General features: G+C 43.7%; 1 protein-coding gene across 10 annotated transcripts in view; it reads right to left on the bottom strand.

Moving 5' to 3' along the window:
• Window positions 1–6,297: 6,297 nt before the first annotated feature.
• The window catches only part of ARID1B (AT-rich interaction domain 1B), a 437,005-nt gene continuing 427,043 nt past the window's right edge, over window positions 6,298–16,259 (bottom strand). For all 10 annotated transcript variants that reach the window (XM_035297021.3, XM_035297024.3, XM_035297023.3 and 7 more), the window contains 3 exons: window positions 14,150–14,933; window positions 11,487–11,617; window positions 6,298–9,397 (listed from right to left, as the gene is read on the bottom strand). In XM_035297021.3, the coding sequence (XP_035152912.2) occupies window positions 7,673–9,397; window positions 11,487–11,617; window positions 14,150–14,933 (2,640 nt within the window). In that variant the 3' untranslated portion in view covers window positions 6,298–7,672. The remainder of the gene's footprint in view (window positions 9,398–11,486; window positions 11,618–14,149; window positions 14,934–16,259) is intronic.

Below are 16,259 nucleotides of genomic sequence, written 5' to 3'. Positions count from 1 at the left end.
GTGAAAAACACACTGAAGCAACAAAACAAGCATTGCACTTATGGGTAATTTTAAAATCCTGCTAACTGTCTTCATCTCAAATGTGTAAAATACACCACGTCACTTCCCCCCATAGGAACAAATCGGCGGTCTTATGAGACCTGAATTTTTATAGACATGAGCCAAACCTAAGCAACTAGTGTCCTCCCCAAATGTCCTTGTCACTTATCATTCCTCAAGTGTCTTCTTCTAAGTCTTAATGGATGCATGAAAAGTGAAATTTAGAAGACACCATTGAATCAGAACCCTAAGTGTTGTCTAACAGGGCACTAGAGGCCATTTATTAAGTGGAATAATAGTCCCAAGTCAGTGAAGCTTCCAAGGGAACCTAACTAAACCCAGGGCCAAACGTTACACTGATTCCTGCTGGCCAGGCCCAGTCCCCAGATGACTATGGATTTCAGTTTTAAGTTGGCTAAGGTTTGGCTAATGTTGACAGCAGCAGAATTTATCATAAAGCATCTTTTTTTTTTTTTTTTGAGGCAGTCTCACTCTGTCGCCCAGGTTGGAGTGTAGTGGCTCAATCTTTGCTCTTGGCTCACTATAACCTCTGCCTCCTAGGGTTCATTCAGAGTCTCCACTGTCAGCCTCATGAGAAGCTGGGATTACAGATGCACACAACCACATCTGGCTAATTTTTGTATTTTTAATAGAGACGGGATTTTACCATGTTGGTCAGGCTGGTCTTGAACTCCTGATCTCAATTGACCTGCCTGCCTTGGCCTCCCAAAGTGCTGGGATTACAGGCATAAGCCACCAAGCCCAGTCCATTATTTTATTTTTCTGAGATAGGATCTTGCTATGTTGTACAGGCTGGAGTACAACGGTGCAGCCTTGAACTCTTAGGCACAAGTGATCCTCCTGCCTCAGCCTCCCAAGTGGCTGGGACTACAGGTGTGTGCCACCATGCCTGGTTAATTTAAAAACTGGTTAATGTAGAGACATTTTACTATGTTGCTCAGACTGGTTGTGAACTCATGGCCTCAAGTGATCCTTCCATCTCAGCCTCCCACCATGTTGGGATTACAGGCATGATCCACCATGTCCAGCATAAAATATCACTTAGGAAAGCTCTGGGCCCAGAGTATTTTTTGAAGAAACCACAATATCAATGAAAGTGCCATGGTATATTGGAGGATCCTAGTGAGCAGAAAATGTGCCTGACATGCCTTAGGAATTTTACTCCTTCAGAGACTATGTGTGTCTAGTAGGGACTCAAGTTCACACAAGCCTTGGGCAGTAGAATGAGAAGGGAGGCCCAAAGAGGCTGTGCAGGTGTGAGCACTGTAACAGGAGCCACTCACACCAGGGAGGGCATGATAAACATATTTATTCCTTGAAACATGCAGGGGAAGCTCTGGAGGATCACAACGCCGACAGCAGTAAGGAGACCGACCCTTGGAAGAGGCTGCTGTGCAAAGGCAGAGCACTGCCGAGACTGGCCTGGTTTTGGCCTAAACAGTATCATTTTAATACAGGCACAGAAACAAACTGAGCATATGACATTACATCTCTGTAATGAAGAATTAATAAAGAGTCCTGTCTCCCTCTGATCTGTGGCCAGTGTACATCACAGCTTCTGTTTTAAAAGTCCCTGGTCTCCTCTAGATTTTGCGTAAAGCTGCAAAGTATCTTAGGTACATACACATTCTTGGTCTCTGCTTGGTTCTAACTCAGCATGTTATTTTGTTTGTCAGCCTCTGCTTCTGTTTTTGGGGGTTGGATGTGATAATGTTGCATACCAAGGCTTCCGGGAAGAACCATTAACAGCCATGAAATTCTTTCAAGCGCAAAAGACACCCAAATGTGAAGTAATCACTACTTACCAGGAGGCCAAATGCCGTGGCTCTTGTCTGAAGGAAGCGCTTTTGTTTGGTGAAGACCATCTGTAAGAGCTGCATCCAAGCTTCGGTTCTTTAACTCTTGGGGGAAAATCTAGGTTGTAGAATATACAAATCCTGGGCCAGCTAAATACCAAACGTATGCAGACCAAAGCTCAAGCTTCATTGATTCATTCACCTGACCTTAAGCCTACCGGGAAGAGCAGAGTGTTCTAATTCACTTCTCCAGCCTATTGCCGGCTACGCGTGAAGACTGTAGCTCCCTTTAGAGAGGCTCTCTCTGCTATGAGTCAAGATGAAAAGGACTATCAAATAAAACACTGGGATTGGCCACCTGCCACATCTGACCTCTGAAGGGTATTACAAGCCACTTTTTTAGGTTAGGGCAGAGCAAATTTATGGTGTGACTGTAATCCGGAGATGTGCTTCCCCCAGGTCTGCAAAAAAGGTGGGATCTGCCACCACTGCAGGGTGTCGGACACCTAAAACTGACATTTGGTAGAGAGATTATGCAGACTCACCCTTGGCACTGAATACAGGCCTTCAATGGACTAAGCCCTTTTACTATAAAACAAAAACAGCTGCAATGAGTCACACTAACTGTGTGGCTGGTTATGAAAATGGAATGATACTCTCTTGGGCTTCGTGTGAAACACATTTTAGGACAACAGCCAAAGGAACAGTGTATACGTATGCACAGGTGGATGCCTGCGGTCCATATACACTGGTCACTTATGTGACAAGGCCTTTGTTTGTATACATCATCTCATTGAATCCTCACCAATCCTATGAGATGGTGTCATGCCCATATTACAGATGAGGAAACGGAGGTTCAAAGAATTTAAGTACCTGGCTCAAGGCCACAGAAATAGCAAGAGAGGATTCCATGCTCTCTCCTCCTATGAGGATATCTTAATTTCAGTTTCAGCAGTAAGAATGCAAGGAGCATTCAGTCCAGGGCAATGCCAGGCATGACCGCAGGTGGATGAAGCTGTTTCCCAAAGCTTTGCAGCATGTTTTCAGGAACTATTTTAAAAAAAAAAATTTCAAGGTTAATTAAGTTAGGAAATGCCTGGATTGAACAGGTGTCTCTTCTGCAGGATTTCTAACTTTAATATGGTAATATGGACCATGGATTGCCAAGAAAATATGTAAGGAGATTTTTTGGAGATTTCTTCTGTTTCTTAGAATACATTTTGGAAAAAGCTGGGGTAAAGCTTCGAGTCCCTGAAATCAGATTCGGGAAGACGACAAATGAGTCTCTTGCTTGGGGCAGACTTGATGTCTGTCCTACCAACTTTCCTCAGGGTTTCATAATTTTAAATCCCAAAATAAATTAACTCGGCAATTTGTCTTTGGCATTTTAGAGGATGCCATGACTTGGATCATCATAAAACCAAACCAGGACCAGAGATCAGAGGTAGAAGCGCTAGCCCAGTGCCTAGAGAGGCATGTGGGTGCACCTGACAGCGTGGGGCTTGGGGCCAGGGGCCTTGACGAAGGCCTTTGTACAGATGCAGTCAGTTCCTGCATTTCTAAGTGCTGATTGTGCAGCCTGGGAGCACTGGGTGCCAAGCCACTGCTGCTTTTTCCTTCCACATCAGGACTCACAAGCCTGCTGGCAGGAGCCCGGGCAAGCCAGGAACCACATGCTCTGCAGGGGCAGCTCTGAGCTGGGATAGGCCTCGGACTTTTGGTGAGCACAGTTGGGAGCCTAAGGCTGACACCCAGATGAGACTTAACCTTTAAGTGTGTTTGATTTTCAGTCCAGAGCTCATCTCACCACCCCCGTCATTCTCAAGAGCTAGTGCCTTACTTTATTTCTGACTTAACAAAAATAAGTTTTCAGCCAGGCATGGTGGCTCATATCTGTAATCCCAGAGCTCTGGGAAGCTGAAGCGGAAGGATTGCCTGGGGCCAGCTCTAGACCAGCTGGGGCAACATAGCAAGACCCCATCTCTACAAAAAATTCTTTAAAATTAGCTGAGCGTGGTGGCGCATCCCTGTAATCCCAGCTACTCGGGAGGCTGAGGTGGGAGGATCACTTGAACCTATGAGTTAAAGGCTGCAGAGAGCTATGATCATGCCACTCCACACCAGCCTAGGTGACAGAGCTAAACCCTGTCTTTGAAAAAAAAAGTGTTCAATGCATAAACATGGATCGTTCGGAGTGTTTTCAATGTAAAATACTGTATTTGGAGGACTAGTTGATTTCTATAATCATCTGACATGAAAGACTAGAACATAATTGAAACAGGGTCATTGTTTATTGAGGACTCCTCAGAGCCTAGAACAGAGCCAGGCACACAGCATGTGCTCGATACATCTCTGTTAAATTCATGAATAATGCTGCGTGTTAGCAGATTAAATGCTGCTACCGAATGTATTCATCAGAGTTTTAACCATCTTGCCTGACCATGAAGTTACTCCGAGTTCTCCTAGGGTGGCGCTGAGCAGGACTCTAGGCAGCTGGGCCATGGCCCTCTAGACAAAGAAGTGAACGAACGCTCAGCAAGAAGAACAGGGACTGTCTGCAGTGTCCGTTTGTGGCTCATTTACAATACTTTCTTTGCTTTCTCAAAGGTACATGTGGTTTGATAGGAAATGAAAGATTTCCAACAGTTTTAAATGGATGGACTCCAGGGCAAAGGCTGGCTTCTTTTCATAAAGGAGGTAGTTAACAGCTTACATTGTATAAGACTGCCCATATGCCCTTGAAAAAATCTCATCCTTCATTATAACTCTGAAAACACAGCGTAACTAGTCTTTGGACAGGCCACCTTCATCAGTAAAAACCGCTTCTGTATCATTCTCCTCCTCTAACAAAACACTGTGAATAGCTATTGCTGAGCAGACGCCACCCAGCACCTCTTATGTGACATTAAAAAAATCCACTCGAATACCAACAGATTCAACTTTATAGCACCATTCCGAAATACTAAACTTTCTTTGCACCTTTATTTTTTATCTTTTTTTTTTTTTGGTACACATTTAAAGTCTGGGTATCCTGTAAATTTCTGAAAAGCCTCATAGAAAAAAAAAAACAACTAATTTTTAGGACAAAGCAATAACTCAGTTTATAGGCAAGCTGATCTCAAGCAGGCTGTAAATTCTTCACGGGCTTCTGTAAATCTTGATTCGGGGTGAGAATACAGAAAGGGTGCTAAAGTCTTCCTGGATTAGTCTAGAGACTGTGGTGCGTATCAGGATAGAAAAACTTGTTGCCTAGTGGTCAGACTCTGCGTGTCGGTTACAATGCAAACCGTAACAGTCTTTTGTTAATTATTTTACTCTTCTGATTGACAAAGGAATTGGGATATTGGGTAGGTTTAGAGTTTGTATACACCTTTTATTTGTACTCTGTAAGAGAGAAATTAGAATAATATTGAATTCCCTCTTACAAATCTCCATATTTGAAGCTCAGAGCACTCAAATCCGTTCTTAGCAAGCAGATGCATTTAAAGTCGAATTATAAATGGGTTTTTAATTCCACACATATTTGGTTGCGTTATTATGTAAGAAGACGGTTTGACTCAGTACTGTGGGAGTTGACAGATGAGAGACTGCTTGCAGAAAAGATGATGTTTTTCCTCGTGACACCAGAGAGTCACGTCTCACAATGACTGTACTGCATGTTCTTGTCTAACTCTTCCACATATTACTGTGAGTAATGTGAACCGAGACAGTGTATGCGAGGGGCTGGGGATTCTGAGTATACTGGGATTGGGAGAGGGCTGGGAAGAGGTAGAGGTCCACTAACAGCATCATTACGCAGCAGTTTCAAAGAAATTGATTATACACAGTAACAGTCAATGACCCAGGAAGAAAAAGTTTAAATTAGAAGTGACTAGTATTAAAAAGCTACTGTGCACCAGGTAGGAAGGAATATGAGAATCATAATATGCCCTGAAATAGAAATAATCACTTTGCACTATGTACACCACATACAATATAACAGATTCTTTTTTTAACATTGCACAGTATAAATATTATACACGGTGGAGTCAACTAAATGCAAAATAACTCTGAGGCACACAGAAGAAACAAGGAATAGATTGAACTTTGATTAAAATTAAGATGGAGTTAGTAAAAGGCAGAAAGTTACATTTTCAGGCCAGTAAGCTTCTGAGATCTCACCTCAAGTGGGTCGGCAGTCACCTCCCATAAATACTGAAAATGATCATACCTCAATGTCGTTAAGAGTTAATTGCTTCAGACTAATTAGCTAAGTAATTTGAGAAAATCAAACTGTTGCTCCCCACTCTAAAGTAGGTAACCCCTAAAGGTCTCTTCCAAATGTAGGGTTTTATAATGTGGATACACTGCTGCATTCCCCCTATTCCTTGCAAATAACTTGATTACTAGGAAACCACTTTAAGAAAAGCAGAACAGTATTCAAGAACACCCATCACAGTGCTTAACAAGATTTAATGTACATTTATTCTTAACATGTGGAACATATAAAGATTTTATACTGAATAAATGATATTCATTAAGCCAGAGGAAAAGGAGGAATTTACATCAAGTTTTTTCTTTTTTTTTTTAAACTACATTATCTTGAAATACAAATGTGGATTCTCGTCACTGAAAAATCTTTGAAGTTGTGTTTCTTCCTTTTAGCTGTATTTTTTCATTTTCTCTGTTTTGTCTGTACTGGTAACCATTTTCTACATCAGTCCATATGCAACCATTTCCACACCTTGATTCATGAAGCAAATTGTGATCAGCTGCTCTCCCGAAATCGAGCATGACTTTATACATACAGAAACTTGTACATTACCCTCTTTTTTTTTGTTTTTTTTTTTTTTGGTTTTTGTTTTTTGTATTTTTTCTTTTTTTTTGGAGATATGGCCCTAATGAAAAAATATATAAAATAAAAATAAAAAATTATTTAAATCTACCATCACTTCGTAGTTACCACATCATGAAAAAGAAACTAAAACTTTGTACTAAAAAAAAAAAAGAAAGAAAAAAAATGAGGGTATGTTTAATGTACAACTTCTATATACATCACAGCCCATAGGCAGTAAAAAAAAATATTTAAAAAATGATGAAAGGAATTGTGAAGAACTGTCATGTGGAAGGTCAACGCCGACAGCAGGTGCGACGGGAGTGGTGAGGAAGCAGTCTCCGGATCGTTGGCAGGTTTGTGTTTCAATCTTAACTTAAAAAACATTGTTTTTGCTCCCATCCTAATGGAACCATTTTCCTGTGGAGAGACCAGTATCATTTCATAGTTGTGACTGCTGACTGGCACACCTTGAGCCCCTATACCTGTATGTGTAGAAATCTCTATTGCACAGAACTTCGGGTGACGGGATGCCGTTTCTTTCATTCTCTGAGGAGTAAAACGCATAGGAAATGGATACTTTTTCACCTTTTTGACACAGTATGGTGACATTTTCGCATCTTAGCATCTTTTGCCACAACTTTTTTTCTTTAAAGTCAATTTGCTTCCCCCAAAATGCAATACAACATGGAAAAGAACATTAAAAGGATCTGTGAAAAACAAAAAGTGACCTTTGAATGCACTAGACAGCAACTTTGGTTAAAAAAAAAAAAGGAAAAAAAAAACCCCAAAGGATGTACTTATACACACAGACAGCAAATATTAATTTCATAACTGTTCAAATTAATTATTTCTTTAATTCCCAATTGGTAAATAGTGAATGGGGCAGAGGAGCAAAGATTTTCTTTTCCTTCTTCCTACGCTGGATAAACAAGAACAGAAAACAGCCAGTTATATGTGACCCTCTAATCTTCACTCACACATGCTTGCCTTCTCACTTATGTCATAACTGCCCAATCTGAAACAGTACATCACAGATGACAGAAGCAACCAGAGAGTTCAGGACAGCTGATATCGAGATATCCAGCAACCGGCCCTCGTGCAAAAGGAACTCCGAGCGGTTTTCGTCCACTCTGGCCATGGCCAGCAAAGCCTTGGCCGCCCTGCACATCATGTCCACGCTAGGCGGTTCCAGGGGCGGGGGCTGCATATGCATGAGGTTGTGCTGGCTCTGCTGGTACTGGGCCATCGTGACCCCATCCTCTAGGAAGCTTATCAAGTTTCCAATGCTTCCCTTCTGCACAGCTATGGCCCTTGCTGCTAGTGTGTCCCCTTGGGCAAGGTTCGATAAAAGCGCCATGGACATTTCTCGACAGACTGGGTTTTTGCGATCCCCAACGTACCTAACTAACGTAGCATAGAATTTCTCCTGACGACTAAATGGAGGAGTGGCCAAGATCAGGTCCACATTATTGTCCTGGATACTGAGTTTACAGAGGGTCTCCAGCACAAGTCTCTGAGGCGACAGGACCGAGTTGGGTCCCACAGTTGGAAAGGGATCTTGTGCCTCTGCAGATGGGCACACCATCCAGTGCAGCAAGCCATCCAAAATTGGCAAGCAGATGCTTTCCGTGTAAGCAGACAAGTCTAGCTGCCCGGAAATGTTGGCCAACGTGACCAATGTGTTATCCCTCAAGACCTCGAGGCAGTCCCACCACCACTCATCCTTGCTGCATGGCACCCCCTTGTCCTCATCCTCCTCCTTCTCATAGGTCTGCGGTGCTCGCTTTCTCTCAGGATGCTCGTGGTGAAGAAGAATCAGCTTCCCCAGGATCAGCACCAAGCCTGGATGTTTGGACATTTCGGCATCGTTGCCAGGCACGAACGACAAGCTACGGACGATATTGGACACACAGATGCACCGCTTAGCCAGCGAGTCCTGCCAGTGTGCGATGGTGCACAGCGGAGTCTCGTCCCGGCTCCTGGGCTCGTCCTCCAGCAGCTTGATGTTCCGGTGACTTTTGGCTTGCTGGATCCCAAAGGGAAACTTACTGCTTTCGGTCTGGGGCCCAGGGTTTGCGTCTTCAGGCAGTGCCCCTGGCCGAGCAGAGAGGACGTCATCGATGGTTGCTATGATGCTTTTCTCTTGCTGCTCTTCAGAGTCGCCCTTGCCTTCTTGCTCTTTCTTTCTACCTGCAGAGCTTAAAGGGGGAGGCGGGCGCCTGCGAGGAGGAATTTCCATCTTGCTCTCAAAGTGAGTCTGGATGTGCTCGGTGGTGTCGCCCCCGCCGAGCTGCCAGTGCAGAAGTCCACTGTTGAACTCCTGCACATGCCCCAACTTGTTGGATCGGTCCACAACAAACAGGTTGTTCTTTTTGACTATCTTGATTGGCAGCTTGTCGAACTTACTGGCTTGCTTGGGCTTTTCCTTTGGGTCTGCAGTGGCGTCTGGGGCAGTCAGAGCGATGCTGCTCTTCTCCTCACTTTCTGTCTTCTCGCTCTCTTCCTCCTCGTCCTCCTCGTCTTCCTCGTCGTCATCAATACATTCAGCATCTTCCTCCTCTTTCCCAGAATCCTCTGTCAAGGACTGGCTGTCATCTTTCCTTGCTGCGTTGTGGTCAAGTGCTTTTTGGCTGGGGTCTCCCACTTCGTATTCCATAAGAATTCCAAAAATGTCAATCAGGCATTTTCTAAAGTACTCGACTAAAAGTTCGAGAAATCCAGACAACTGGAGAGGAGGAGGAGGAGAAAGAAAGAACAGGTACAATGTCATGACATCAGATATGACCGAGGAGGGGAAAGATCCCGAGACCTGTCAATATCTTGTCACAATCATCACATGCTTTCCTTCCTTTTTGGCTGCACCAGGAAAGATAAACTATGTTTGAGGTGCAACAGACTTCCTCAAGTTTCCATTACAAACAAAACCGAGGTTTAGCATGTGTCTCATCTGCTGCTACCCTGCCTAGACTACTTTTATTCTGATATTTCTAATATTACCACTGAGGGAGTGCTCTGCTGTTCTTTACCTTTCTGCTCCTGATTTAGATACAATGCACTCATTATTAGAAGAGTGGGAACATGGGTTTTATGGACTCTTTTGCCCAAAGTGACTCTGTTCTCTTATATTATTTATCTGAGACTCACTTGCCGGGATTTTTATGGTTGTTATTCTTAGGATTTTATGGTTATTTTTGTCTCAGGTGCCATAGGTTACCCTGACTTGTGTTCTCCGTGTATCTTTTGGAGGAGATAATTTCAGCACTGTGGTAGCTCATGAACACTGAAAATTAAAAACAATCAATTTAGCCTCTGATACATACATTAGAATGTTTCCTAAGATGCAATTTTACCTTTCAGCTATTTACAACTCTAGCTGAAAGACAGAAGTCAGAGACCAGTGACTCCGAGAGCAAGTTTGGCTTCCTTTAAGCAAATGTTTCTATCAGAAAAAACAATACACTCATGATTAGCAACCATCCTCTCTCCCAACACCCCTACCACGTTTAGGAACTCTAAAGAGTAAGTGATAAAGAGGATTCTTTCCCGGTAGATGTTCTGGAAATCAGCTGTACCTTCAGCTCCCACTGTCAGTTTCTTAAAAGTAGAGTTAGAACAATTTTTAAGAAGCCAGGGGAAGCCCTAGCACCAACTAGAAAGAATTGCTTTTAGGGTGCTGAAGGTGCATTGTTTCAAGGGTGTTTTCCCTTTACTTGCCGGGGGAAAGGGAAAGTTAGTAAAGCAATTCTAGTTCTGAAAACGGGGTCAACAGCTCACCTAACCCAAGGATGAAAGTGTGTCACTCTAGCACATGCAGTACGCAGCTTTTAAATTCCTATCTTTTGTTAACACGGAACTTAGGCAATGTTTATTATTAATCAACTTTCTAGCAACCAAAAAGTTGCCTTTCCAGGCTGATAATGAGGACTTAAAGGAGAGAAGAAAGATGTAGAAGATTCTGGTCTTATTTCAATAAAAGCAAGGAAGTGAAGTGTTTTTAGTTTTTGCACTGAAAGTAGAGAGTAGTCTGTATACTGTAGGGAAAATGACCCTTTTTCCATGTTTTATTTCTGAGTATTTCTTTAAGAGTCGACAGCCCTGTGGGCTCTTGGGCATTTTTCTTAAACTTCAGTGCTCCTCTCTTCTATTATGTTGGAAGCTACCTGAAGCCTAAATGAACAAAGGAGGGGTTTAAGCTCATTAAAAGTGGTAGGCTTTACATGACTGCTTCAAATCACCTGGAGAGGCAGGCATGGGAGAGTACAGACTAGGAAATAAGTTTGGCCATGAGTTGGTAACTATTTTAGCTGACTGACAAGTACGTGGGGGTTCATTAAACCATTCTCTATCCTTCTATGTATGTTGATATCTTCTATAAATACACAATATACAATTTCTAAATCTTGAATATCTCTTCAATTAAAAGAAAGATGTCAAGTCCTCCTGGAAAGTAGGGCAATGTCTCATTGCAACCAATTGTGTTTCCAATGCTGACTGCAGTCACACTTAATGTTACATTGTGATTACTTCCCACTGGCCTGCTAATATTCATTGTACACAATTTATCATCACGACTGTCATCTATCCCATATACACATACACACATGGTCACTGTTCTCACGTAAGAAAGAGAGGTATGTGTGTATACACACTAAAGACTGCAATGAATATCATCCCAGATAGCTCTACACTGATTAAGGTTTGCCACCGTCAGATGCTCAGTGCTAATTAACGAAGGCATTAGTTCAGGTGCCACTATGCACGGCTTCATGCACTCCTACTCTAATCTGCTCCTTAGTTGGACTATGCTGGCTTACCTGGGAGAGATTGAAAGTAGCAACAGTGCTGTCATCATACAGAAGAATATTAATAGTGTCCAAAGCCCACGTACTCTCAGCCAAAAGACCTGATTTAAGGGACATCATCACACGCCAGGCCTCAGGAGTAACTGAAGATGGGAAAGAACAAGGATATCATTAATGTCGACTATATGCATGAAAGAACGAAAGTTAACAAAAGAATGAGAAAAAATAAGTGGAGGGTTGAGTTAAATATTGACTTTAAACAAACGTCCTCAGGGACAGTGAAGTGTGATGACTTCAGATTTTCAATGGAGGCCATAAGCTGTATTGAGAAACTCGTGTTGTTTAAGATCTGCTTGCTTTGCTGGTCACGCGTGAGCTGAAAGTGCTTCTAGAGGTGGAGTGGCTGAGCACAGATGGTCCTTTCTCACGGCTCGGTTATTTCTTTCAGCCACCCTACAGAGTCTGCAATGTGGTATCAGAGCTTTTAATAAACAAGTCAAACCTAAAAGTGGTATCTGTCTTCTTCTGCCTTCTCCACTCATGAGTGTCTCAAGGTGGTGTCTCGGAAGGCCGCCAAGTATGCAGAACGTGGAAGCAAAACTGAACTCCAAAGCAGCGTGCTCCGCAGATGCATGGCCTGGGCTCTCTCAGGCTGCTTTCCTCCAGCCCTGTGCTCCTGCCCTCAGAACATGCTGTGACAAACAGCAGCACTTTGATGGCTCAGATTTCTCAGGAGCATGGTCGGAGCCAAAGAATGGGAAGCAATTTGTTGTTTTCCCTAATATTCCTGCTACTGAAGGAGACAAAATGATCAGGTAGAAAGTTTGTGAGATTTGCCATGAGATGGGGCTGGGGAAACAGACAACAGGCATTGGAATTCCCAGGAGGTGTGGCGGCAGTGCAGGGCGCCAGCCCGAGAGGGCAGAGACCCAGCTTGGCCAGACCCCTGGAGCCGCCCGGAGGCTGGGGCGTTCTTCAGGCACCAAGAATCATCGGATGTGGATGTGGGTCGGGGGGCGGGGCACTGTGGCTTTTCCACCTTTATTTTATCTATTTTTAAAATTTTCTAAGATAGGCACATATTGATTTTACAATAGAAAAATCAAAATTACTTTTTAAAATAAAAATATAAATCTCCCTAGGTTGAAGACAAATGCTATATAACGTGCACTGATTTAAAAAAAAATTAGACATAATTTACTTAAACATACATATACACACATAAACACACAATATACATGTGCATTTATATACACATTATCTATATATAAAATGGGGCTCTGTGTCTGTCTCCTTTTCTCCCTCTGCAACCATATATATATATATATATATATATATATATATATATGAAAAGGGATATATATAACACACACACATGAAAAGGGATATATATATATACACACACACACACACAAAGGGATAGACATATGTATATATAAAGGGATCTATATAAAGGAATATATATGTGTGTGTATGCGTGCACACACGCGCGGGCGCGCACGCGCACACACACACTTTTTTTAAATCCTTTTTTCCTCTATCTCCTTTTTTTTGAGACAGAGTCTCACTCTGTCACCCAGGCTGGAGTGCAGTGGCACAGTCACTGCTCACTGAAGCCTTAACCTCCTGGGCTCAAGCGATCCTCCTACCTCAGCCTCCTGAATAGCTGGGACTACAGAAATGGGTTCTACTTTGGCTAACGTTTTTATTTTTAGCAGAGACGAGGTTTCGCTAGGTTGACCAACAGTGGCCTCGAATTCCTGAGCTTGGGCAATCCTCCTGCGCTGGTCTCTCAATCTACATCTCCTTCATGTCCAGTGGTTGATGTCTTTCATCATTAATATATTTGATTTTGTAATCACTGCAAATGATTTGAACTCAACTTGATCTTAAGTTTTTTTGAGTAATTTTTTCTAATACAACTCACACCTATTATTTCCCTCGCTGCATTAAAAGTACTTCAGAAATCATGCAGAAACTCGATGTGTCCTCCCAGACAGTCCAGATCTCTGATTAGTATTCAGAACATCCCACAGAGGATAAACAAGCTACATCAGCATTGGAGTGACACAGTTCTTGGCCCATGTCTGCCAGTGCATTGGGGATATCAAGTCGATGTATCACAGCATAGCATATTCTGTTTGTCATACCGTCTATCAATCTACATAATACATCCACGCTTTGACTTTTTCCCATGGAAATTCACTATGCTGTCACCAAATTACAGAGTGGCTTGCCTTCAGATTTTCTCCGGTCACCTTTAGCATTTCATTAGCCTCATGTGAGGGTCTGTTAGGCACGTATTGTAGCGATTAAGTGGCTTGGTTAAGGTCAAATCTTTAAGCCCAAAATATAGTACATAATGACTGAGGATTCCCTGATTTCTTACTTGAAGCTTTGATCTTTCACACAAATAACATTCACATGTAAAACTGCCATTTTAGGAGGATGGGGAAAAAAACCTGCCATTTTATTTCAAAATCTTTTCTGGCACTATTTCTTAATTTAAATTAGCAGCCTCTAACTGTTATTCTCATATAAAAATGCGCCTTGATAATTTCTAGTCATAATTTTTTTCATCCCTTTGAGAGTAATAAGAACAATATCTACACAGAAATTAAAATTCTGCACTGCAACTGGAACTCGATTCAGAATGAAAGCTTTGGAATTCTTACCGATATCTTTGGAGGTAATCTTTCGCCTTTGTTTCAAGACCGGCTGTGATGCTTCTACTGAGCCAGGAGGAAAGGTAATCTCCCTTCTGATGGGGGGTGGCTGAGGCGGCGGCCCGGTGACCTGGGATGCGGGGACCGTGGGCATCACCTTCTGCATCTTCATGGAGGGCAGAAAGGGAGACTTGCTTGGAGACATGCGGTTCTCCAGGGAGCGCTGGAAGGACGCTGGGCTGGGTGCCCTGGAGATGTGATTTGGCAGTGATGGTGGCGTCTGGTAGGACGGCTGTGGCGGGCGCGTGATGGGCTGCATGGAGGCTGAGGACGACATATAAGGCTGACGCTGGCTGACGTGAGAAGGCCACTGGCTCTCATGGTTTATCCTCTGATCAGGTACCATCATATCGTCCGTGCGGTTCATGCCTGGGTAAGGGGGCGCCTGTGCAGGGCCGCCAGGGCCCTGCCTGTTCTGGTAGGGATAAGGCATATCATTGCGTGCTGCCCACATATTCTGCTGAGGACCCTCGCTGGAGGATGACTGCAGTGGGCCGCCCATCATCTGAGGTGGGATTCCGTGTGTCTGGAGCTGCCCTGGGCCCTGCATCCGCTCCCTGCTGTAGGGATAGGGGTATTGGCCCTGGATGGGCCTGCGGTCCGGCCCTGAGTAGGAGCCGCCGTACTGGTTGTACATGTCCTGCTGCTGGCTGCTATACTGCATGTTGTACATGTCGCCCTCGTGGCGCTTGGCTGGGGGCCCGTACATGCCGTCCATATGGCGTTTGTAATTCTGGAATTCACAGAAACATAAATCACCCTGATGTGCTCGTACAGGTATAATCACACACTGAAACGATGCAAAATAGTTACTACCTGCTAGAATGTTCATTTTGAAATGAATATGGGAAGCTCCTATAACACCTGAGAAATTTATGTTAAATATCTCAGTATCATATACACTGTGTCACACACTCAGGAGACGGCATCCAAAATTTGTTTTCACGTGTTTGAAACTTTCTGTGGGGAAAAAAAAAAAGCCTCCTCTCCTTAGGCTGGGACACCAGGACAGCCAGCGTTGGACTCACGGACAAGCAGATGCCACACATGCTGGGAGCTGTGCTAGGATCACGGCAGGAGGCAGGGGGACCCTCCCACGGGACAGCTAGGACCTAGGGCCAGTCTGAAAGAGTTTCAGGATAAATGGGTTCTTGGGCCTCATTTTATGGAAACGCCTCCAAACAGGACTCAGCTCCCCAGACTGGCCTGTGTCACCAGACATCCATCCCATGGCTCCTGCCCTGACTTCTGGCTTGGCCAGGTGGGCTCCCCCAAAGCCTCGCTGGTCCTGGCACTGAGGACAGGGCTGGCACCACACCTGCTACTAGGCTTGCTTCCCAGGACGCTCTGGGATTAGTGCTTAATCGGGGTAGGTGGGAATCTGATGGAAGGCAGTGAGGTGCTAGTGTTTTTCACTTTACTTGAAAGCTGTTTAAGATCAGTTGGTTTAATAATGCAATTCACTGGCCAGGTGCAGTGGTTCACGTCTGTAATCCCAGCACTTTGGGAGACTGAGGCGGGCGGATCACCTGAGGTCAGGAGTTCTAGACCAACCTGGCTAACACGGTGAAAACCCATCTGTACTAAAAACACAAAAGTTAGTTGGGTGTGGTGGGCGGCCCTGTAGTCCCAGTTGCTTGGGAGGCTGAGGCAGGAGAATTGCTTGAACCCAGGAGGCGGAGGTTGCAGTGAGCCAAGATCCCACCACTGTATTCCAGACAGAGTGTGACTCTGTCTCAAAAAAAACAACAATTCACTGTGCCTATCTATATGCTCCAGCAAAATTAATGAAAAAAATATAATTAATTATAATACATGTAATAATGTATATACAGTTTTCAAAATTTTTATTTTTTGCAAGAGATCTCAGATATGAAAAGCTGTTTAGAAATGGCAAAGTCCTGTACGGCTGGAGAGTCGCACCACGAAGGGACACTCTCTGCAGCAGCGCTGGGCACTGGAGGGGGAGAGCCTAGCATCTCCGAGCTGCAGCCGTCACCTGTGAACCAGCAAAAACCTGTCCTACTTATTCAAAATAAGTACCATTAGTAGCTTATCT

This window comes from Callithrix jacchus, chromosome 4 (assembly GCF_049354715.1).
Source record: "Callithrix jacchus isolate 240 chromosome 4, calJac240_pri, whole genome shotgun sequence".
NCBI classification, from domain to species: Eukaryota; Metazoa; Chordata; class Mammalia; order Primates; family Cebidae; genus Callithrix; species Callithrix jacchus.
Note: the sequence above shows the minus strand (reverse complement) of the source record. Positions and strands in the feature narration are given on the sequence as shown.